The 25,476-nt window shown below is 40.4% G+C and overlaps 1 protein-coding gene across 1 annotated transcript; it reads left to right on the top strand.

Moving 5' to 3' along the window:
* The first annotated feature begins 6,243 nt into the window (after positions 1-6,243).
* On the top strand, positions 6,244-22,313 carry septin4b (septin 4b). Its single transcript, XM_062419333.1, has 13 exons — positions 6,244-6,279; positions 13,856-13,984; positions 15,296-15,613; positions 16,039-16,135; positions 16,252-16,338; positions 16,432-16,555; positions 16,645-16,779; positions 17,631-17,748; positions 17,925-18,026; positions 18,716-18,812; positions 19,000-19,162; positions 19,863-19,962; positions 22,245-22,313. The coding sequence occupies exons 1-13, from the start codon at positions 6,244-6,246 to the stop codon at positions 22,311-22,313; spliced, it is 1,575 nt and encodes a 524-aa protein (XP_062275317.1).
* The last annotated feature ends 3,163 nt before the right edge of the window (positions 22,314-25,476 follow it).

Genomic DNA, 25,476 nt, shown 5'->3' with positions numbered 1-25,476 from the left:
TTAACTTCTCATGTAGCGTGCATCAATTAGGACCATTTTTAATTTGACTAATACTTATTACGACCAAATATTTGCAAATCTACTGACATTCCAATCAGCCACAGCGGCACTTTGTGTTTAGTGCAAATTACAAATGTTAGCATGCTGACATGCTAAGCTAAAATAGTGAACATGGTAAATATTACACACGGCGTGGCTGCAAACAGTCTGCACACAGCAGCTACAGCAGCAGATGTGGGTGACAAAGGGGAAACCTGACTAAATGAGTGGAGAAACACAACGAATGCAGATGCTTCCACACATATGCACTGCATGGTACAATTAAACAATTGTTTTCCAGTCATGCTCTGTGGCATATAAAAATGCTGAGCAGGCCCAGTTGATTCTGATTTTGTATCAAGATGGAAAGAGGATTTTAAAAGAGGGTTCATTGTAGGGGCACGGATAGCAGGAACTTCAGTCACAAAGACTGCTCAGCTGGCTGCAGTCTCAATAAGAACTAAAGACATCTGCATTTAGATCTACAGGAAAGACATCAGTAAATAGGGTCAGATATATTCTCAACATTTGATGACTGTGATGCTTGTGCATTAGTGCAATATGTAGGGAAAAACAGAAGAGCAACTCTTCTTCAGGTGACTGAGAATGTCAAAGCAGGACGTGATCGGACTGTCAGCAACAACAGTCCATCAATAATTACATAGAGAGGGATTTTATAGTAGGGCTGCAGTGCTTAAACCCCTCATTACAAAGATGAATCCACATTTGAGAGTTCAGTGGTGCAATAACCATAGACACATAGGCATGTAGACAAAAAGTGATAGGGTGAGATGAGTCATCCTAACGAGTGCATGTGTGGTGTAATCCAAAAGAACGGTACAGGCCTGAATGTTTGACCCCTACAATGAGGGGCTGGTTATGCTGTGAGGGGCATTTTGCTGGCACGGTTTGGGTCCACTTGTCCCCTTAGAGGGACGCGTCATTGCAAATCAATACAACATTTTCTGAGGGATCACTTTTATCCTATGATGGCATTTCTATCCTGATTGGAGCGCTCTCTTCCAGAGTTGACAATGCCCCCATCCATAGAGCATGAGAGGTCACTGAAACACCTATGAGAGATTTTAGACCCAACGTGTTACACAGTACTCGTCACCATGAACACCAAAACATCAAACATTTTTAGAAGAATGGTGTTCATCGCTCCAGTAGAGTTCACAGACTGTAGAATCACTAACAAGGAGCACTGAAGCTGTTTTGGTGCCATGTGGTGGCCCAACACCATACTAAGACACTTTATGTTGGCGTTTCCTTTAATCTGTCACCCGTCTGGTAGTAATAAAGCTGCAAGTTGTTAAACCCCACAGATTATCTCGCAGGCATGTGTTTTGTTTGAAGTTTTTTATGCATACTGCACATGATGTAATGAACAGCCAACCTCCAACATTGCCTGCCCTAGAGACTGCTGACTGCGGTTTCTTAATCTACTGTTGCAAAAGTAATGAATCTCTGAATAGTTTAGCTACGTTGTGTTTGCTTCCACTCGATTGGCACCTTTGGCAAGACAGGAAACTCAGCACAGACGCTGATGTAATTTCTCTTATTGAATCTGCTCGAGACACAATGCCAACACTTTTTCAGCAGATCTGGGTCCCCGATTTTTGACTTCACCCTCTTCAGTATGGTCGTGATAAGGCCCAGCAGGATCCAAACATCACACAAGGTGGTTTTGTGTTCATGTAATGTGGGAATAAAACTGGTTGGAATTTTCGGAGTTGCAGAAGCAAGGCCACACAACAAACCCACTGACTTCCTTTCAGCGGGGCAGACAAAGTTCACCAGCCAGCAGATGTAGGGCTTGTTTTGTCTGCTGTTGCCTTTTTTTCCTCCATTCTGTTTGGGTGCAACACACCTGTCCTAATAAATATTTATATCACATTTCCAGACTGGATTACAGTCAGGCAGTTTGTGTGGTTTTCTTCAGCTTGTAGTGGAACCAGTAAACACCGTTGTTTCTGGTTCTCACTTTGAACAATGGCATAGAATAAACATTACCAGTCATTAAAATGTCCAGATCTCTGCCAAAGGTGTAGTCTATGCCAAACAGAGCGTAATTACAGAGTTTAGTGGAGACCAGACCCTTTGTTGTGGCTTCAGAAGTGTAATTTCAGCATTGTGTGTTTGCACGTGTCTGATTGATCCTGATAAGCTCTAAATCTGCTCAATATTTTAAACTGTGCTTAATTTAGCCAGGTTACATTGTTACATCCATACTAATGCTAATGATGCAGTTCAGACGTCTTAAGTTGTTTAGAAAAGATTACAAACAAAGGAGTGCAAACACTTGAAAATTGAGAATACTGCTCATTTAACAATAATTGCTATAATTTTCTGCTGTTTTGCATTTGATTTTTGTCCTCAAGAGGAATCAGCAAAATAAAAGAAAACATGTAGCTAAAATGAGCCAGATTTCGGGCTGGCTGGAAATCACACTGCAAGCAGGACTTGTGTGAGTCCTTGTGGGTCAGCTGGACGTCTGAACATACACAACCCATGAATATGTCAACTACGCTCCTCCCAAACCTCCTAAACTCCTGTTAGATGACTGAACGACTTAAATGAATTAAAATGAACAATGGAATTCCTCATTTCTAATCTTGAAAAGCATCTCCGTTGCTTAGAGCTATACAAAGGAAACCTCCCCCTCACCCCTTCCCCACCACAGCCATATGAGCCATTGTTGCACTGTGCCACCTTTTGAGGGGGAAAAAACAAAGTGAGAAACGTTTTAGCTCCTTTCCAACAGGAATCTTTCTGTGTCAGATAAAGGGCTTTAATTGAATGGAGGAGGAAGTGTAGGAAGTGTAAGTTCAGCAGATCCAGCGTCTCCTCGCTCCTTGCAATTGTGGAACAATATTTATGTTCCTGCAGAGGTGGTGGATATCTGCTTCAGAGGGCGTCAGCGTCCACTGCCTCTTACTGTACTGTGTAGACGTGCCTTGAACTTTCTCAGACAGCTGAGACAAAAATGTATATCAAATTCAGAGTTTCTGCATATTTTCTGTCTGCCTGCAACCACACAGAGTTTCATTCTTTCATGGATTTACCTTTCAAGTGTTCACGTGCAGAGAGCACCCTGCTGTAGACAAAGTCAGAGGACTGTTCATGCTCAGGGTGAAAGTTGATCCTGCGGTCAGAGCTCATGTGTACATCTGCCTGCAGTACAAAACCATTATATGAATTACAATAATTGTAAGTGTTGCATTGATGTTGTCATTAGAGAAAAAACGTTGTTAAATGTGCTGGTAACAAAGCACAAGTCCTGGCTTTTTATTAAAGGGCTGGTCGATGATTCAATATTTTCATCTATGAATCAAATTGTGACAATATGATCATCTTCTGTTACTGTAGTTTAAATGAGCGATTCAGAGCAAATTGTTATTAAACATAAAAAGTTTTTGCTTTATACATTTGATACGTTTCTTGTGATGCTAACAGTGTCACTTCATTTTTTATGTGATTTTGCCCACTTTTTTTCATATTGTAATATATATTATATCAGACAAATATTCTTATTCATAAAATAATATTAATTTCAGCCGTATTGCCCAGCCATATTTTGTTTTCTAACATTACTTGTCTGTGAGGCAGACCTTTAGATCTTTGGTGATTGATTATTGTTAATAATAAGACTTTTTCACAGTTGATTTATAGACAGTCACGGTAGGAAACAGCTGTTATTAATGAAGGTGTAATTAATATTACTAAAGATAGCTGCTTCACTTCACTGGTATTTTATATGTTGTATCACTGTCATTTCTTACTGAGACACTTAAATAGAACAAATCTAACGTTAATGCACTTTTTCTGCTACTAAAAAGTCTAAAAAATGTCTGCTGAGGAAAGGGCCTGTAACACTACTATGCATGACTTGCACAGACTTTTCTGCACATCTGCAGACAGTCCAGCTGTTTCATGTTCTGAGCAGCAGGTGGCACTGCCCTCTCTCCACCGTCCACTCCCATGGGAGACTGTGACAACAGTGCATCCTCTGAAATAACTAAATTAAACTCTGCTGCACTTATATCACTGACAGCTATGTTTTGTGCAGATGCAATTAGTCGATCCGACTCTGTGGTTTGTTGGCCGGGATCTTGAATAAAAAGCTTGAATAGAAAGCATTTGCTGGCTGCTGGTCTGCACTGTGGCACCGAGCCAGACAATCTTACAATGTAAACAGGGACAAACAGACATTTTAATTAGCGAGCAGCAATATGATCCTCAGAGCCCCAAAGCATTACTTTACGTTCATGTCCTGTGTGCGTGTGCAGGCCAACATATAGGCTAGTGCATGTACGTGTGTGTGTGTGTGTGTGTGTGTGTGTGTGTGTGTGTGTGTGTGTGTGTGTGTGTGTGTGTGTGTGTGTGTGTGTGTGTGTGTGTGTGTGTTTATAAAGCCATCCATCCCTTGAGCACTGTCAGCCCTTTCAGACAGTCCCTGATAATCACCGTCATGCTGATGGCCAGCCGCAGAGGAGTAAAGCAGACCTGAAGTCATCTCCCCAGACACCATGATCTCTCCTTACAGGAAGTAACATCTCCTGCCTGTTTATTCTGCCCCCTCCTTTCAGTCCCAATTCTGTACATTTGTCACATTAACAGGGGATTAAGTGAGAGTTGCCTACCGTGTGGTTTATTGGACTGGCGTGTCTGTGGACCTGATACTGTTTATGTTACTGTCTGCATCTTATGGTAGTTATTACTGTTGTATAAATTGGCACAGTCGCAGTCAGAGCTATTAAGATTGTGATCGAGTTACATTTAGTTCTTCCTCTCGTAGGCAGAGAGTGAATGCTGTCTCTGTTTATGCTCCCACCGACTCCTTCATGTTTAACTAAATGCTGGAGATTAGATCCCAACCAGATCTTTGTAGGAGAGACAGTGTCAAGGTATGGTAAGTTGTAAGTTATGTAGCGTTTAATTCACTGCTGCTTGGTTACATACATAGCTGAGACTCATTGAGGCAGTTCACTTCTGTACAAAACCCAAAGCCATAACATAATCACAAAATCCTAATTCCTTAAGAATGAGTGAGTATTATAAGACTTGCACAGCACAGAGATCCATTGAGATTAATGGAAAAGCTTTGCCCCGTGGCCCATTTAAGAGTGTGTGTGTGTGTGTGTGTATGTGTGTGTGTGTGTGTGTGTGTGTGTGTGTGTGTGTGTGTGTGTGTGTGTGTGTGTGTGTGTGTGTGTGTGTTTGTGTGTGTGAGTGTGAGAGATAGAGCGAGAGAGAGAGAGAGAGAGAGAGAGAGAGAGAAAGAGAAAGAGAAAGAGAAAGAAACAGGACAGAGAAAGTGTGCATCAAATAAAAAGATTATTTGTAGCATGTAGGCCACAAGTCACCTCTCCTCCCCTCCATGAACACACACACACACACACACACACACACACACACACACACACACACACACACACACACACACACACACACACACACACACACACACACACACACACACACACACTCTTGTTGTGCCACTCTGGCCCTGGCACCACCAGCTGGGAGGTCTGTGGTGGATGTGACGGCCATTGTAAGAAGTTGTGTGCATCCTGCTGTTTGCCTCCCTCGCTCTCATACTCAGACCCCACACAGCTTTGAATTTTGAGCTGCTTTGATTGATCCATGTTTCCACCTTTTTTTATTCCAGTCATCAAGAATATGTTCTGAATCATTTGAGACATACAGCATCTGCATCTCTTCATTCATCTGAGGTAGCTTGCGTATGTCTGAGCGTGTGTTTGAGCAAGACATCTCACATGTGTGGCTTTAAGAATGAGGACACGAGAGGCTTGTCGCAGGGTGGCGGGGCAGATGTTGTCAAGCTCCCCCACAGAGCTACTCCTCTTCTAAAGTGGGGACGTTTGCTGCTGCCGCTCGTCTGCACATATAGGCCAAAACTATACAGCAGGGAGGAGCTGTTGAGATGCTCCAAACGCACAGCGGCAGAGATTGAAGGTGTACCTGTTTAAAAAAGACATCTCCAGTCTTAAGTGGGGGGGTGGGAGTGGTGTGTAAAAGGAAACTGGATGCCAGTTGATTGGTGAAGCGGGGAAAATAGATGTTCTTATGTAACGCTGGGTGCCCTTAACCCAAAGAAGTGACACTGAGTCTGTGGAGCTTTTCAAGGCCTTTCCTCTGGTGAAACTAAAGGGACACAGCTGGTTGTGAAGGGACGACATGGCAGCAAATTCTGAAGCAAACAGTGATTCAGAGGTATGTGCTTGTTGCTTTCCCTCTTGCTGACCCTGCAATTAAGTGTGTGTGTGTGTGTGTGTGTGTGTGTGTGTGTGTGTGTGTGTGTGTGTGTGTGTGTGTGTGTGTGTGTGTGTGTGTGTGTGTGTGTGTGTGTGTGTGTGTGTGTGTGTGTGAGTTGCTCTTTGTTTTTCCCTCCTAACCTCACAACACACAGAGGTTGTCTGTAGCTCAAGGTTTCCCTCGTACACGCACAGTTTGCATGTGTCTGAGATTAGATAATCCTCATGAAGCCACACACACACACACACACAGGCACAGGCTTGACCATTCATCCATGTGACGGGGCTGTGTGCACAGATATGACTTTTGCACAAATAATTGGAATTTTCTGTGAAGTTACTGGGAGGAATAACAAGATATTTAAAATAACTGGCTATGTCTGTCTCTCTCTCTCTCTCTCAGTCCTGAGCCAGCTTCACACAGAGCGCTGCTATAACTATCCAAACAACCACAGTATTCACACAGAGCGCACATGGCTCACTTCACCACCTGTTACTGGCCTCACCACAAGGGGAAACCTCACTGGTATTCAGCCTGTGAATTCGACAACTTTCACATTTTGAAGAGAAATAAACATAGATTGTTTGTGACGTGCCTTTGAATAACCAATTATATATTAACACTTTTCTATTAAGAACAGTCTAAAATCCAGGAGGCGCTCAAGCCCACAGTGACTATAAAGTGTCTTTATATTTATACTCCAGAGATCATTGAGTGACCCTCATTTACAATGACATCGAGTCACTTACAAAGACAGAAAAGGGAAACAACAACAGCAAATAATGAAAATAAAATATTTGATAAATAAAATAAAATATGAATTATACAAAATTATAAGTAGATGTTGGGATGTTTAAGATTAAAATGTCCAAAAGATATGCGTTTATTCTATGTGAAGTAAAGTGATGTAAAGACTCTCTCACACTTCTCTTCACCAGCGTACTGTTAAGTAAGCATTCCTGCCAGAAGGGGTGAAGCTTGCCAAGAAAAAATGATTTAGCATTCATTGAATAATAGCTTAGTAATTACTGTAGCTGGATTATAAACGACTCTGTCGACTACATTTCCTCACAAGCTGAAATCTGCTTTCATCATAGAAGGTCAATAACACATGCTGTGTAGTTTCTTTATGACTTTTGGCAGTTTCTGATTGCATTTCCCATGTCATACAGGGAACATTTGAAGTAGGCTTTCCCCCCCGAGAGCTGCGTTTTATGCAGCAAATCATCATCTATCAGCAGTATGGCAGCCAAACCCACGACCATGATCCAACAGTAACAAAGCAGTGTAGGCAGCCACACAACTTGTTTATGTTGAATTGGGTTTCATGTCCTTCAATTGTTTCTCAGGGGCTGCACTGGCTGGCCGTGAAGATTTTAGGTCCAGCGTAAAATCCTGTGTGTACCTCAACATTCTTACTCTACTAATTTACAAAGGTATATTTGACAAGCTTTCATGTAATGATGACAGAGGATAGTGTTTGTCTTAGTGGTTGTGCGACAGCCTATCATTAGCCTCAGACTGCTTATTAAATTTGATTAAAATCACTGAATCTGTTGGTCTGGACTGCGTGCAATAAACAGCTCTGTGGTCAAATTGTGGCTTCAGCCCCACTTAATGATTTCACATAACAAACAGGACGTTCCAGGACAACGTCTCTTCCAGAGTCGATATCTCAGACTAGGCACAGGCTGAAGTTCAGGCATCGAAACACAACTAGGATGTGTTTGGCAGTTTTTCAGAAAATCCTCAAGAAGCAGTTGCTGTCATTACAAAAATGTAATATTCCTGTTCATGTTTAATTTTCTCCATCTGATTTATTTGACTGTGTGTATATTGTGAATGAGTGTTTCCTTTTTTAGGATATGTATATTGTTCTATAAGTAGGTTTATTCTGTCACATACTAAGTAGCTTAGTTTTTGAGCTTTTGTGTTTTTAGTTCCTGATCACTCCACTTTAGACCTGAACCAGCACACTCTGGTTTCACCTGGTCTGAGGATTATTTAGTCTGTTTCATCACCAACAAACTCTGCACACCAGCACTGATGTTAAAGGTTTCCAGTTGTCATTCGTAACAAACTGACTCTCAACAGGAACTGAAATGTCACTTTGTCCAGTTATGGAAACTGTAATTGGTTCAGGTCTCAGCTGAGACCAGTTCCCGTGGGAGACTGTGTGGTAGCCTAATGAAAATGTGTGAAATTGATGTCAGAGCCCATTAAATTATATTCTAGTTATAGAAGATTGTTTTTACATTGAATAATTGATACTGAAGAATAGGGATGAGGAGACATTTTTGGGAAGTTAGGCCACATTTTGTTGATTTCATGTTTGTTGGATCTCTTTTCACTATTTTAAATAACCAAAAAAAAAGTTTTGCTTTTTTAAGGTAAAATGTTGGGATTGGTTGAACTACTATGTTCAAAATCAGTAAATAAATACTGATATATCATATATATACTGTCACTAACATTAATATAACCTATAAGCAACAACCAAACCAAGCATGATGATGAAAAATGTGGTGCAGATTTTCTGTATGGCTGACCAGAGGTGGATTGATGTTTGTAATGACATTCAATCAATCGATCTGTTTCACATAGTATGACCTAACTTGTTTTTTTCCTGTTTGCAGTAAAGTGTAGGAAGTGCTCATGCTTTTGAGTTTGAACCGACTTTTAGGAAATTCCTCAAAAAGGATGTTTTATCTGATGTGAAACAGAGAGGACAGGCTGTCCGACAGTAGATGTTGGTTTGCTGATAATAGAAGTTTCTGCTTTTAACACTTTACTGAGCCAGCTGTTTCCATCATGCTTTCTTCTGTTATGTAATCTTAGCTTTTTGTGGTAATTTTTGGAAGAGTTGACGAGTAATAGTGCAACAATCTTCCACCTGGACTGCAGTGCTGAGTGAGCGTTTCAGTGGGATTTAATCCAAGCAAAGGATCGAATGCTACTGCTTCTGTCAAAATTAAACGGCTTAATAAAGTTTGGATCTTTGCTAGTGGAAATATTTGCTTTAGGAAAAATTGCACACAGTAAAATCTGATTAAATTTCTCTTCTCTATTGAACTTCTAAAGTTTCTTAAGCATCATAATTCTCCTGTATCCATTTTCCTGAAGGTGGGAATACAGACATTAAACCTCAAGCTTTTCCTAATTTTCCTACTGCACAGCTGTGTGCCAGGAATATCAAGTGGCTCTGATTGGACAGTTTGTCTTGCTGGAAGGGATGATGTCATCAATAAAACTGCTCTCCATAGCAAACACTTTTGTTCTCGAGCTGCTGTAAACTCTGTTGATTCTTGCATTTTCCCTTCCAGCTGACTGTCATAACGTCAAATAAAAAAGGGAGGAAATTGTGTTTTTGGACAGCTGGACACACATAAAACCAAAGATCCCATTTATTATCAAATTCCTTCCCTCATTGTATGCCGTAGCTTTTCCGCTGTGGCTTTATTATAAAGGATATTCACATCTTGCACTGATGGCCAGATTGGTTCAGTGGGAGAGTGAGTCTGCTACCTGCACACGGTCACGCTTCATCCCTCAGATTTAAAGACAGTGTAACTAGACACTTCAGCATGTGTGGCTTAAAGAAGAAAGCTGTGACCCATCTCTAAAGGTAGGGTCATGTTCAGGAATGCTGCTGAGGGAAAGAGGGTATTTTAATGAGTAAAATACCGTAACATACATTTAAATGCAAGTTTTAACATTAACACAAAATAGGAAGAAAGAGGAAAGGATGGCTAGACAAGTGTAATGTCTGGTGGTTTAGCTGTTGTAGGTTTTATCCTGTTACATTTTGTTCGTCATGGTGTCTCTCGGTCTTTCGGTCTGGCTTTTAAAGACAATAAACCCTCCAGAGTCCATACTCAATTACATTTTGGAGCAGCATGCTGCATAAATTTACACATGAATGAGTAGATCTCCTTAATGCTTAATGTGTTACACAAGTACGTTGGCATATAAATAGTTGGTAATGAATGCATTCATTAGCTTAATTAGAGAGGTCATTAACATAGTGGGTTATATTTAATATATAAATTGTGAGCACAGCATACAGTTCAATCAGGAGAGACAACTGAATAGAAAGATATTTATTGTAAATATGTAATGAACAAAATCTTAGTAATGACAAAGTCTTTGGCGCTTGAACTCCATGAGGAATCATCTCTGAACGGCTGCATATATATGTAGATCCCCCATGAAGTCCAGACACTGGTGGTGGTGATTGCTGATGAGACTGAAGAGAAGATGGCAGATGGGAATAGACTGCAGATCCTCTGGAGATTCATTTTGGTGGAAACACAGGTTACCTTTATTGTACAGTAGTACTACAGCGATTCGTTTGCTAGACTGAGCCGTCAAGCAGTCGGTGCTTGTATTAGCCATACAGGTGTTGATGGTGTTAACTGTTGATGTACAGTGCTGTGAAAAAGTATTTGCCCCCTACCAAATTTTCTGTTTTTGACACTTACATGTTTCAGATCATCAAAGAAACTTTAATTTAAGAAAAAGACAATGAGAGTGAACATAAAATGCAGCTTTTAAATGATCATTCCATTTATTTAAAGTAAAGAATTATTCAAAACCTATATCACCAATGTGAAAAAGTAATTGCCCCCCTTAACTTAACTGGTTGAGCCACCCGTTGCTGCAACAACTGCAATCAAGCGTTTGCGATTACTAGCAATGAGTCTTTCACGTCGCTGTGGAGAAATTTTGGCCCATTCTTCTTTGCAGAACAGTTTTAATTCAGCCACATTGGAGGGTTTGAGCATGAACGGCCCGTTTAAGGTCATGCCACAGCATCTCGATTGGATTCAGGTCCAGACTTTGACTAGACCACTCCAAAACCTTAATTTTGTTTTTTTTGAGCCAATCAGAGGTGGACTTGCTGGTGTGCTTCGGATCATTGTCCTGCTGCATAACCCAAGTGCGCTTGAGCTTCAAGTCACGAACTGATGGCCGGACATTCTCCTTCAGGATTTTTTGATAGAGAGCAGAATTCATGGTTCCATCAATCACAGCAAGTCGTACAGGCCCTGAAGCAGTCCTAGACCATCACACTACCACCACCATGTTTGACTGTTGGTATGATGTTCTTTTTATCAAATGATGTTAGTTTTGCGCCAGATGTAACGGGACACACACCTTCCAAAAAGTTCCACTTTTGTCTCATCAGTCCACAGAATATTTTCCCAGAAGTCTTGGGGATCATCCAGGTGTTTTTTTGGAAAATGTGAGACAAACCCTTTGTGTTCTTTTTGGTCAGCAGTGGTTTTCGCCTTGGAACTCTACCATGGATGCCATTTTTGCCCAGTCTTTCTTATGATAGAATCATGAACACTGACCTTAACTGAGGCAAGTGAGGCCTGCAGTTCTTTAGATGTTGTTCTGGGTTCTTTTGTGAATCCTGGATGAGTCGTTGATGCGCTCTTGGAGTAATTTTGGTAGGCCGGCCACTCCTGGGAAGGTTCACCACTGTTCCATGTTTTCTCCATTTGTGGATAATGGCTGTCACAGTGGTTCGCTGGAGTCCCAAAGCCTTAGAAACGGCTTTGTAACCCTTTCCAGACTGATAAATGTCAATTACTTTGTTTCTCATCTGTTCTTGGATTTCTTTAGATCGCGGCATGATGTGTGGCTTTTTGAGATCTTTTAGCCTACTTCATGTTGTCAGACAGGTTCTATTTAAGTGATTTCTTGATTATACAGGCCTGGCAGTAATCAGGCCTGGGTGTGGCTAGTGAAATTGAACTCAGCTTTCCAAAAAATGTGGTTAATCACAGTTAATTCATGATTTGACAATGGGGGGCAATTACTTTTTCACATAGGGCCAAGTTGATTTGGATAGTTTTTTTCATTCATCATTTAAAAACTGCATTTTGTATTTACTTGGGCTATATTTGTCTGATATTAGAATTTGTTTGATGATCTAGAACATTTAAGTGTGCCAAATGTGCAAAAAAATAGGTTATCCGTAAGGGGGCAAATACTTTTTCACAGCACTGTATGTTGAGTCATATCTGATGAAGAGATATGCAGCTCCAAGGTGTAAGTGTTAAGAAAACACAGCGGCAGAGTGCAGCGTGTGTTTCATGTGTGGGTTGGTTTGTAGCCTGTGAACAGTGATGCATAGCTCGTCAATGCTGATGATCAGTTCCCCCCCTGGGGGCACAGAGTGACTCGATGGGGGTGAAGGACGCAGCGTCCTGTGATGGAGGTGTATAAATACTGTGGCTCGTGATCTCTGTTTCCTGCTGCCTGCTGGAGTGGGCATGAAGAGGAGTTCACACACAGACAAGAAAAAGAGGCTTTACACTCTGATTAAAGGAACCACAGGTGAGGCTCTGTGAGAGGAAAAGGTGAGGCTCCATTTGGACGGTGAGCATGATTGGTTTACTTTGTAGTGATCACTTTTTTGAGGAAGACTAGGTTTAGTGTGTTTTATTGTTCATGTATTCGCTGCGGGTGACATTCAGCTACAGGTTACATCTGATTGTTGATTGCTGTCAATCATTTCAGTATCTCAAGTATTTCTGCACTAAAAAAGCAAAAATACAAAATTGAATGCTAAACTTTGAATGTAGTTTTGCTCTAGACTTGTCAAAGGTTTTAGATCGACCGTCTCTTCTATGTAGGACACAGCACTGACCATGCTGGACATTGATCTCTGTGCTTTGGTTGCAGTGCAGGAAAACAGGTCACTGATTTCCTAAACTGTGAAACTATCAATTTCTCCTCTGCCCTTAAGCTCTAAATCCCAGCATAATTAAAACTGTGGGCCACAGATGGATGACACAGAAACTAATGTAGAGATGACAGGATTTTTTTTTTAGGATTACAGGATAAGCTTTTTAACTCCAATTGAACAACGATGGAAGGAAATCACACTTCATCTGGGAAACTAAAAGTGAAAACTTTGCAGCAGAATAGTAGTTTTTGAAGTCCGTCTGGGCAGAAGTGTGTTTAACGTCGGTGTTAGATGTTTTCATTTAACTTTCAATGAGTCTTTGCATTATGTAACTGCAGCTGGAGCAGATAATCTTATCTAATGGCACTGATATTGGCTGGAGTCGTGCATTTTTGTTGGTGCATGAAACACTAAATAGGAAGATATCAGAGGAACTAATCACATTAGGCAGTGCTGTGGTGGCAGGAGGCCAGATCAGACCAACGTTACACTGTTAGACTGTGAGACAGGATACAACCGAGCTCAAAATACCAGTATGCATCTCGCTGGTTACTCAACCAAACACTCGACTTATCTGGTTTGCACGACTTCCTGTGATAAATATAGGTGTTGTTTCATATGTCACTTCTTTGGCAATATTTAATCATTTAATGTTTTTTTTTTCATCTTCCTTCTTGTCCTGCCTGATCAAAATTCACTCCTCTTCACACCATCAAACCGCCCTGATCTTTCAACCCCATAATTTCCTCATGGCGGACTGTCTGGGTGTCCTGCTTCTTTCTACCCCCTTCTCTCTCTCTCTCTCTTCACGTGCGTGCTCCCTTCTGGTTGGAGATTGCAGAGTGCTCTGTAGCCCCAGTTGCAATGGAGGAAAGTGACCATGAGGTTCACTCTTCATCAGACGAGCAGGACCCCCCCTGCCCTGCCCCCCCTAATTACGGTTCGGACCATGATGCTGAACAGGTACCGGTGACACCCCCAAAGTCCTGAACTCCCTCTTAAACTCTCCTTCTAGTCAGTCATCAGATGATTCGGCCACAACAAACAAACAACGTTAACTGTTAAGCTTCAAATTTCTCTTTCTACACACAAAAAAACAAGAAATGGAGGACTTTTTCTTTATTCCTTTCTTTTCCTGCCACAGCAACTCACTCTACTTTTACTCCTCAGCTAATGTATAGTGCATAAACATATCACGAGTGCAGAGTCACAATGGGCCTTCAGCTGCATTTAAATGGCTTTGTTGCTTTCTTAGTGCCGCTGCATTATTTATCTTTGTTCGTGACTAGCAGGGAGTCCAGAGTGAGCACAGCAACCTGAACTAGGAGCTGCATGTCCTCTTTCAGAGAAAAGCTACTCTAGTTCTTTCTTATTGTAGCTTTGTGAAAGCTCAGCAATTATAACCACTGGAAATCCATAAATGAAGAAAAGATTATTTATCCAAATGTTTTAAATTGTCCTTCAAGAAGGTTTTTATTAACACAACCATGAAGAAACAGATTAGCTCTGCAAAACACACAAAGTGACAGGAAATGTATAACCGTGATGGTGGAAAAACTGATGGCAGTTAACTCTCCGCTTCAAGGAATGTACAATTAAACTTAGACCCAAGTACTGCAGCTCATTCAATGTTAGATTCATGGTCACAAAAAACAAATCCACTAAGATAGATGACTGCTATTATTGTTCAACTCCAACATGACCCCTCCTCATGTCACTGGTTAGTGAAAGCTCCAGTTTAATGGCATGACTTTGTGCTATAACCTGTTATAGTTTGCTATTTGACTGTAGTTTAAAAACACACTATGATCAAAATAAGACTCCGCATTCAGGAAGCTTGAACTATTATGAGAGTCCACCTGTTCAGAGTTCTGTACCAGCTGAGATCGTATTTTAAGTTTATGTCAGAAAAAACAAACAGTATATTCCGTCACAAAGTAAAATTTACAATCTCTCGCAGCTTTCTCCATGTTTGACGTTTAGATTTCCTCTCTAAAACAAATCCTGCCCATCAAAAATCAATATTCAATACTGTAAACTGTGACTCTGCCTCAGTAAGACAGTCACATCTCTTCATTACACAGTCTGCATCTCCTCTGTAGAGTTTACAGCCAAAAGCTGCGACTGTTTTTAAAACTTTCTGCTCTCTGCATCTCTTTCGCTTTTATACTTTACTTTTCCTCTACCTATCTTCTCCTCCACCTTTTGTTTTTTTTGCCACCTGTTCCTCTGCACTGCCTCATCCACACCCCTTCAACCTTGGCGTCCTTCCAGCATTCGAGCCAATCAGATGACTCAGAGGTGGAGAACATTTTGCAAGACCCTCACCACCACGGAGGGCACGACCACCAACCCCACCAACATCATCATGGCCACGAGGCTCATGATGCAGACAGGGAAGCTGAGGGCGAAGACCGCCCCCACACCCCGTCTTATTTGCGCCCCCCTGTGGCGGGTAGGGCACAGTCTGATTCGGGTTCAGACCCCAGTTTGCCGCAGAGCAGAAGTGTGGAGTTTGACTTGTCGTTCCCCGTCAGTCCCCCCAGGCCCAAAAGCCCCTGGGGTCGATTTGACCCTTACAACAATAATGAGGTAACACAGAGAGGCGCAGCCAGGAAATCCAGAGGCGATAAACCAGATCTTTGTGGTTTAGTTCTGATTTTCATGCCCATGTTGTTTGTGTGCACTTCTTCTTCAGACTGACTGATACAGTACAAGATTGTCTACAAGCCTAATTGTTGTTTTATGTGATTTAAAAAAAAGGATGACTGATGTTCATCTGGTGGAAAAGGTTTTTATTGATGGCAGTGTTTCATTTTGATTTTGTTGTGTTGTTGACTTCCGGTGCCAAACTTCTTGTGGGAACGTTGGGTTAAAAATAAACAGGACAACCAAATCTTGTGGTTAATTACAAAACTGAACAATTATTTTTTACAAATCTCTGTGTATGTTATGATAATTTGAGCATACCTGAAGTATTCTTTTTTTTCTTCCTCTTCTTTTTAACTCATTTTTAGGACCAGGACAAGGAGTATGTAGGTTTTGCAACGCTGCCAAACCAAGTGCACCGCAAGTCTGTCAAGAAGGGATTTGACTTCACCCTCATGGTGGCAGGTAAATCCTCGTCTGCACATTAGCAGACATTTGATCTTAAGCCCACCTCTGCCTGAAGAGATCACTAATCACAAAGTTTAAGCTCGTTCTTTCTCTTTGTTGTTCTTTGTTTGAAGGGGAGTCCGGTCTGGGAAAGTCCACCCTGGTCAACAGTCTGTTTCTCACAGATCTTTACAAAGATAGGAAGCTGCTTAATGCTGAAGGTGAGGAAGCCACATCTTTTGATATATATTTTTTTATCATAATATAACAAAGCTGATATTTAAAAATAAGTTCTGTTTGTGTCCCGTCTTCAGAGCGAATCACACAAACAGTAGAAATCACCAAACACACAGTGGATATAGAAGAAAAAGGGGTCAAACTGAAGCTAACCATTGTGGACACCCCTGGGTTCGGGGATGCTGTAAACAACACTGAATGGTAAAAGTCCTTCATGAATAAAAGTCAAATAGATCAAACAGTGCAGCGTTGCCTCAGAGTCTGAATGTCCCTGTGTGTTTGTGCTCTAGCTGGAAGTCAGTGGCTGACTACATCGACCAGCAGTTCGAGCAGTACTTCAGGGACGAGAGCGGCCTCAACCGCAAGAACATCCAGGACAACCGCGTGCACTGCTGCCTCTATTTCATCTCACCCTTCGGTCACGGGTATGACAAAGCTGCAGCGCTCATATACAGACTATTAACCTCCTCTCTCTACTCTACTCTGCTCCAAATAATAAACCTCTTACTGCAGTATGAATGACTGTGCTTGTGTTTGCATCAAAACAGAGAGCGAGCATGAAAGCCAGTTTCAATTTCACTCATGCATCAGATCAGCTAACTCATTCACAGCTTTTGCCTTGCACACAAAGCCGGCTGAGTAATCAAGATTTACTGTGAATATCTAGCACACCGGTATTTTCTTATGGTGGATTCAGCTCCATAAATTGTTAATGCAGCAGGCTCTCTCAGAGTTAAAGCAGTTCTCAGCTGCCTTCAGGTGAATTTACATCCAGTGCAATGCTTTCACTCCAATCAATTGTTTCTGCTGAGTGCTGATGTGGTACCATTCAGTTCATTTGTGCACATGCACTGATCCACATCAGTGTGCTCACTACAGAAGAAATCTACCATAAACCTGGAAGTTAATGCTTCAGTGGATCTCACAGTCACAGCGATGGAGAAACTGCTCCCTCTGCTGATGAGTCACAGTCATTACATACCAGAGCAAACATCTGCCACCACTGATCAAACATCCAGCTGGCTCTCACTGCCGCACATCATCTTACAGCTTAAATGTATGTGAAATCAGTGTCTTTATGCTGCCGTCATACATTTTCAAATCAGGTCTGTGTCTCTGTTGATTCACCTGTTTCACAATAGACTAAAGGAGGACAGGAAAAAATAAATGTCTGTCTGATGCAGCTATGATTTCTAACAGTTAAAAATATCACCTCCTAGTTAAAGTCATACACAGACATCACTGTGTCTCACTGTACTGTTGTCTTTTTTTCTAGCCTTCGGCCTCTGGATGTGGAATTTATGAAAGCTCTGCATGAGAAAGTCAACATCGTCCCCATCTTGGCCAAAGCAGACACGCTCACCCCGAGTGAGGTCAAGAAAAAGAAAATCAAGGCAAGTCTTATTCTGGTTGATGAATTGTTGATCTAAACATAAATTACACTGCATAGTATAGAAATTCCCTTTTATTAGTTTCTTGGCAGTGATAGACAGTCTCCACTTGTGTCACATTTTACATTCAAAATACATGTTTTGACTCTGCCCTTTCTCCTCTGTGTGGTTCCCTGCAGATCAGAGAGGAGATTGATCAGTATGGTATCAAGATATACCAGTTCCCTGACTGTGACTCTGACGAGGACGAAGAGTTTAAGCAGCAGGACCACGAGCTGAAGGTGAGAGCAGAAGTTGACAGATGTCTTTCCCTCCTTTCTTCCTGTTGTCTTTTCTATGGTTTGGGGCTCTCAAGCTTTTGAATCAGCGCTGCACTTTGTTAAAATGTTTTCATTGCAAAGAAAGTCACTGCATCAAGATCAAGACTTCAAGAGTTGTTAATAGATTATTGGAAATAGAAATGACAGTGAAGCAACAGACACTTTCATTTTTAATTCATTCATAGCAGGATGCTGTTATGGGTCACATGAAACGCATCACTACTCTTCATTGTAGTGCAGATCACATCAATTAGAATAATACTGTAATGATGCTGATGAATGAATATATAAGCCATATAACCTTAACTGTCTACTACGGACTACACAGTCTTAATGAGCCAGTCTGTCTCTGCTCTTCTCACACTGTCACTCTTATAAAAGCATCATGTTAAAAAAATTGGAAGAGGAGAGTGTGAAAATAAATCAAGTTATAACTTATGTTTAAAAATATGTATTGAAGCTTCAAATGTGAGTGAGCAGACATGAGGACTGTTAAAAAGACCCACACAAAGGCACGTAAGATATAAACACATCTGCACTGCACCATTCTGTGCTGCATCGAACCATCCAAAACCACTCTCCACAGCTTAATGAAACAATGTAATGATTTGTTAATCATTAATCATTACCCCCCCCACCCCCCCCATAAGGAAAGCATCCCTTTTGCAGTAATTGGCAGCAACACAGTGGTGGAGGCCAAAGGCAAGAGGGTGCGAGGCCGTCTGTACCCCTGGGGCATCGTAGAAGGTAGGTCCCTTCTTCAAGTCTGTCCTGAGTTTAAGTTTTTAGAGTCTGGACAAGGCTGCGTGTGTTTTATATTTAGGTACATAAAGGTAAATTGTGTGATGACGCTTGACCCATGTATTTTCCTGCAGGCAGTATTGATTCAGTATTAGCAGTTTGTTGAATTTTATCTTGACGCTGTGATTCACAGTGGAGAACTCGGCACACTGTGATTTCGTGAAGCTGAGGAACATGCTCGTTCGCACGCACATGCAAGACCTGAAAGACGTGACCCGGGAGACCCACTACGAGAACTACAGAGCCCAGTGCATCCAGAGCATGACCCGCATGGTTGTAAAGGAACGCAATCGCAAGTACGACACACACAAAGCTCAACAGGACTTATTTTTGCGGACATTGGAAGTTGATATTACATTAAAACAAATATTAGACATTCAGGTATTAAGATACAATGTATATATAATATAAATGTATATCCTTGTAATTTAAATGTTATTTAATGTTTTAGGTTATGGTTAGAAGTTTTCCTACATTTATCCTCACAGGCACAAACATTTCTTGATTCTCCGATTTAGTATTTTTAGCAGCATTAGTGTCACAACTTTGTGGATGTCGATTGGTTCACCACTTTGGTCCGGACTGAAATAACTCTTTGATTAATTGCCATTAAACTTTCTACAATCTTTCATCTGCTTAGGTGGTTTCTGGGCTCTAATGTATAACCTCAACACGCTCAACAAGGTTACACTGCAGTGTGATTTTCTGCTACTTGAACGTTATGGCAGCTTAGTGAAAGTTGTTCTTGATTCACGTAGCCAAGTTTAAGGCATTCAAACACTTCACCTATCATTTGAACCTCACCCTTTGTGTCGGAAAATAGTAACATCTGCATAAAGAGTGTAAATGTAAGAAATACTGGGAGCTCGGCTTGACAAAAAAAAATGAACAGTGAAATGTTGACTTGTCAATGAAACACTGAGTCGCTTTCGGAAAAAAAACCCAACTGGACATACTAATGTTGAATGTGTGACTGTAACCTGTGTCTGCCTGCAGTAAACTAACCAGAGAGAGCGGCACAGACTTCCCCATCCCCATGGTGCCCGACATGATGGACAGCGACACAGAAAAACTCATCCGAGAGAAAGACGAGGAGGTACGGCACGCCAACCACGAAACGGAGTCACATCAACACCACGATCACGACCACAAGCACAAGCTCGAACACAATTCTGACCACCGCGAGCACTCAGACCCTCAGCCCGACCCAGAGACACACTCAGACCTGAAGGCCGATGAAGCGCTCTGAGTTCTTTTAGCTCACAGATTTTGTTTATCTAGAAGCTTTCTTTGAAGCACGTCCAGGTCGTGTTTTCTGGGGTTGACAATGAGTAGCCTCAAAAAACACGAGTTATTACACACTCACACACACCCCTACTCCCCATGTCCTCAAGTCTTCTGAAGCTTTGAACTGTGGGTAGAAAAAAAGAGCCTTCTGCTTCAAATCATGCAGTTTACGCTTGATTTGGAAACACTGTATATGTCGCCTGTACTCACAGCGGCGCCTCGTGTTAAAGCTGCAGACAGATGGGAGTTTCAGAGTGTTTACCAACTCCCCTCCTCAGGTTAGCGAGCGTAGAAAAACCTTGGACCTCATCACGCATGAAATCCATCAGGTTTGTTTGGCTACTTAAAGCGAAACGCATATTTTACCTCGGACTAAGTACATTTTATACTTTCACTTTTGAAAGAGTCAACACTGCTTTAAACCTCGTCCAATATTTATGTCAATACTGCCGATGTAGTTTAACCGCTAAGACGAAACAGTGTGGGACATTCAAGGGCTAAACTAAAAATGACTATGAAATGTTACAGATTGTTTTTAGCTTCATCAACAGAGTTGGCAGTGGTCTGAAGATACAATTATTAAAGGAATTATTCATAGAAGAAAACAAACCCTCCCTGCAGTTTCCTGTTGTTTGAATTATGTGTATATACTATATTAGACAAATGCCCATGCAAAGTTTTTATTTTAGAGTCCCACTTAAAGGATACATACGTTCACATTTTTTCCAAGTCTACCCTAAAACGATACTCCCATGCCCAAATGTACATTGAAAGAGTTACTGGTCACTGTAACTGTCATCCTGGTTTTACTGGCTGTGAAGAAATCTCCTCTAAACTTCAAGGTGGGATTAAAGTCAAACCGCACACAGTATGAACAGCAGCAAGCAAAAAGATAATTTAGTGCAAGTCGTATTGAGTAAAGCGAAGTGGATGAAAAAACACACATGTAGGGATGATTTCTTCATTAACACTAAAAAAAAAGTAGGTTTAAAAAAATTAAACGATGTAAAAAATCCACAGGCCTTTTTTTCATGCATAAATTCTCTATTTTAATATTTGTCTTCAGCTGAAGATAAAATTAGGCTTCAGCAGTCAGAGTTAAACAAACCAAGTAGATATCTTCACAATTTATTCTGTCCATGGAAATACAAAGAGGTAATTTCATCCTAAGAAGACTGTAGCTTTGAAGATCTTAACTCAGATTGCTGATGCATATTAGCTTAATTTTTTTTTGCACTGAACGAGGGATGTGGATTTTATCCTCACTTACATTGAAATCACTTTAGCAAGTTATTTCTTAGCAGCCTGTATAGACAGCAGGAACATTTACAACAACTGATTTCATTTTTAATGTACATATAAGGATGTGAGTGTTGTATTAATATAGACTTGAACTTATCCTTTATATTAAGGAGTTTCATTAAGAATAAATATATAATTATGTACGGTTTAAGTGTTTTTTATAAACAGATACAACTGATTGTTCATCTGTGTTCATGATTTACTATCAGGACCTTCCCTTTTCCTGTTTATTCCCCAGAAATATATTTATAATGGATAAATCAAATAAAATGACTTTCTTTCCCTCAGTTGCTCTTTTTTTATTTTCTGTGTTAACAACATTAAAATTTGGTCAAACATGACAATGTCACTGTAGAACTGTACAATCACACTGTGTCAGAAATGTGATCATCTGTACTACACAAAGCAAAATCACATCACAGTGCAGACAGCAACAAATGTTACAGTAAATCTGATTGTTAAGAGAAAATAAATGTTTCCTATATAGTATATTTTAGTATCTTGAAATGCTGCTTTTTTAAATATTGAATATTCTGTAGTGAAGAGAAAAGGCAGGTGGAGGAGCCCTGCCTGCTTTGAGCGTTGGTCACGTGATCTAATCTATAAATCACACACTGATCTGCTGAGTGGTATTGACGTGTCGTCCGTGCAGTCACGTGTGAATAATTTGCTGCAAGGCCTGTTGACGTTGTCAGACCTTCCCGCTGCCATCAATGTTAATCATGGATGTGTAAACTCGTGCATGAGTCACAGCATCGCGCTAACATTTGTCTCATCTCACCCCCACAGTTACGCCGGATGCAGGAGATGCTGCAGAGGATCCAGGATCAGATGCACACTCAGAAAGAAGCCTATTAACACAGGACACACGTCACGCTGTGTACAGGTCTCTCTTTCTCTTTCTCTTTCTCTCTCTCCCTCTCTCTCTCTTACTCACTGGGATGAAAGGAAAAAACAACAACAAAAAAAACCCAAACAGGGAAACTTTTATTCCTCTCTTGAACATTGACATCCCTTCATGTCCAAACAGCCACTGCTCAACCTCATCAACAGCACATCACACAGGGACCAGGGACCCAACGAGGAGGCGGATCACCACAGCAACACACTCAACCCTCCACTCTGTTCTGTCAAAAGTATATATAGTTTTTAAAAAAAGCTGATTTCCTGTTAGTTTTGAATGAATCGGCCTCTAATTTGAGGGTTTGTTTAGACAACTCTTTTTTTTTCACATATCTGAATTTTATTTAGCCACATGATCACAGGATTGTTGTTTATTTTTTAAGGTCTGATACTGTATGATGTTTACATATTAGTACTGGGGACCTGCTCAGATTTTTTTAAAGCACACTTTTCTGGTGCAAGTGTTTATTTTTATTTCTCTATAGGTCAACATGCATATATATATACTGTAATAATTTAATTTTCTATATTACACTCAAACTTTTTTTCTACAGATTTATCCTTGTATGTGTTCCTGGTTTTATTTAACTGCGCTCTACATGTAGTACACTGCTTGAGATCAAGTATGAATGACTATGTTTTTCTCAGTTTTCTTTCAGTTGATTTGTTTTAATCTTTACGCAAGGTTTGTTTAGGTTGATTTAAATTTTGCAGTTTTATGTGTCTGCATGTTTATCATAACTGCCACCTTGTTGTAAACCCTCCAATGCCTCACAGCATGGATGTTAGTGGCGCTGCTTGACGCCGGCCAGTCTGAACTCACAGAAGAAACCACTGCTTATCGATCGCCTTTATCGTGATTTAATACCACCTAATTTTTATTTTCATGACAGAAAAGTCTATCATTATTATTTAGAGAATACCCCAAAGTGGAGTTGTTTTAAAGTCTGAGTGAGCTCATCTCATGACTGAAACATTAACACAGGTCACATGTAAGAGCTGATGACGTCGTTAGAGATGATTACGACTTTGTTAAGACCCTGATTCAGCATGAGGTCAGCGTCCAGGTGAAGGGTCACATCACAGGCCGTGCTGTGTTCTTAATTTTTGCATGTGTTGTGAAGATTCTTCAGATTGCAGATCATTTTATTGATCATAAAGTTATTTATAGGCAATGAAAATATGTAGCTACTTAATTGTTGGGGAAACTATATATGGAGAAAAGGTGGATTTTTTTATTTTTACGTTGGTTGGTCATAATTTTGTCCTCAATTCAAGGGAACTCATGTGTTGGATGTGTACTAATTTTTAACATTTTGTTTTCTTATAACCAAAGCCAATAATGACAAACATAATTTGTCTTAAATGTTGGATTTTCCTTGTGGATGATGGAGAGGAATAAATTATCTAAGCCAAGAGTAATGATCAATATTATTGGATAAACTTTCTCTAGCTAATAGTTTCTGTTTTGCGAGTACAACTCTGCCACGTTGTGTGATCTTTTGTTATAATTACATTCCTCAAGTGTCCCAGAGTCAGGTATTATGTTTGTTTCTTAATTTGTTTGTTTTGTATTAAATCTGTCTTTTGTTTATTCTACATTTTGGAGTATATTTATGTAATAAATTTATAAATGAAATGTGGAGAGAGGGGACAATATGTACAAATTCTAATATTGTAATAAAAATATAAATATAATTTCATCAGGTCTCCATCAGACTTTGGGTTTGCTTCATGTTGTGAACAGAATGGTATGACTTGATTTTTAATAAAATAATTGAACTTGTAACAATCTCAATCAATTAATCCTAAAGTAGATGTAAACTGTATTATACGTAGGGCTGGTTATTGTTTAAAAAATTACCATACCAGTACCAATCTAAGTACCCTTAAAGTGATACTGATACCAATTGAGTACTTTATTCGATACCCATCATGGGGATAGAAGCATTAAATTGCATAAAATGATTTGATTTTTACTAGGGCTGTCAACGTTAATGCGAGATGTGTACGCCTGTGCGAGAAAGAGAGAGAGGTTTAAAAGTTATTCCTCTGAAAGCTAATTGGTCTGAAGAAAAAGTAGACATGACATAAAAGCAGAATAAAAAATAAATGATAAAAAATCAAAAGAGAAGATAAATGCAATATTTCAACCAGGCTAAATGAGTGAGATATGGGTTAAAAATAAGTTTAGACAATTAGGATACATATTTTGGGGTAAAACACCAAGCAGGTGATTCCAAGTCTGAAAAGTGAAGCCAATGCGGAAGTGACTTAAACCCTGGAGTCTCTCTAATGGCCAGCAGGGGGCAACTTTACTGGCGATGTGATTGTACCTCAGTAAACAGTTTGCTAATAATCGCGCGTTTCAAATCTTTCTCAATACAACATGATGTTAATTATGTAATTTATGGTAGCATTTAATATAAATTTGATGATAAAGCAGTACATGGCTACGTCTGTGACTGACAAGTTGCAACTACAGTGACTACTTTACTATAACTATAACTATATAGACTCTCAAAGTGTTCACTGCACAGACCACAAGTCCTGTTAGGAATCCAGTTCAGTCCTCTCATGTAGAGCATCCACTGGTCCAGTCGGTCTGAATCACAGAGTAAAACTGTACACAGACAAACAGATATGTAAGGTGACAAATGTGTTAGGTTACCACCTTCACACAGTTCTTTTCAGGAAATGTTTAACAGGCCATAATTTATTTCACCTTTTTTTTAAAAAAGGTGATGACATCTCAGTCCTCATATTCTGTCAGTTGCATTATCTATTTTTGTGTAGTTATTTTCTACACTTTAGACTTTACATTTGACAGTCAAATAAACAGTTATATCATGTCAACATCAGTTTTCTAACACACGATTGACATATTTAGTAAAATAAAGTGTTATGGACAACAATGCAAAAAAAAAGTATGCCACAAACAATCTGAGTTTTTTAGTAATAACAATAAAAATTAAAGCCGCAAGCGGCGATGGCGGGCCCTCGCTCACCCATGCCACCGCGGGGCCTGAGGCATGGCGGGGCTGTGGCGTGAAGCAGAAAGTGCGAAAAAACCTGGAAGGAGGCCAAAAATGCAATGTTTCGTTCATCCAGTAGGGGG

This window comes from Scomber scombrus, chromosome 5 (genome assembly GCF_963691925.1).
Source record: "Scomber scombrus chromosome 5, fScoSco1.1, whole genome shotgun sequence".
Lineage (NCBI taxonomy): Eukaryota > Metazoa > Chordata > Actinopteri > Scombriformes > Scombridae > Scomber > Scomber scombrus.
The sequence above is the reverse complement of the archived record's forward strand: the minus strand, read 5'-3'. Positions and strand labels throughout refer to the sequence as shown.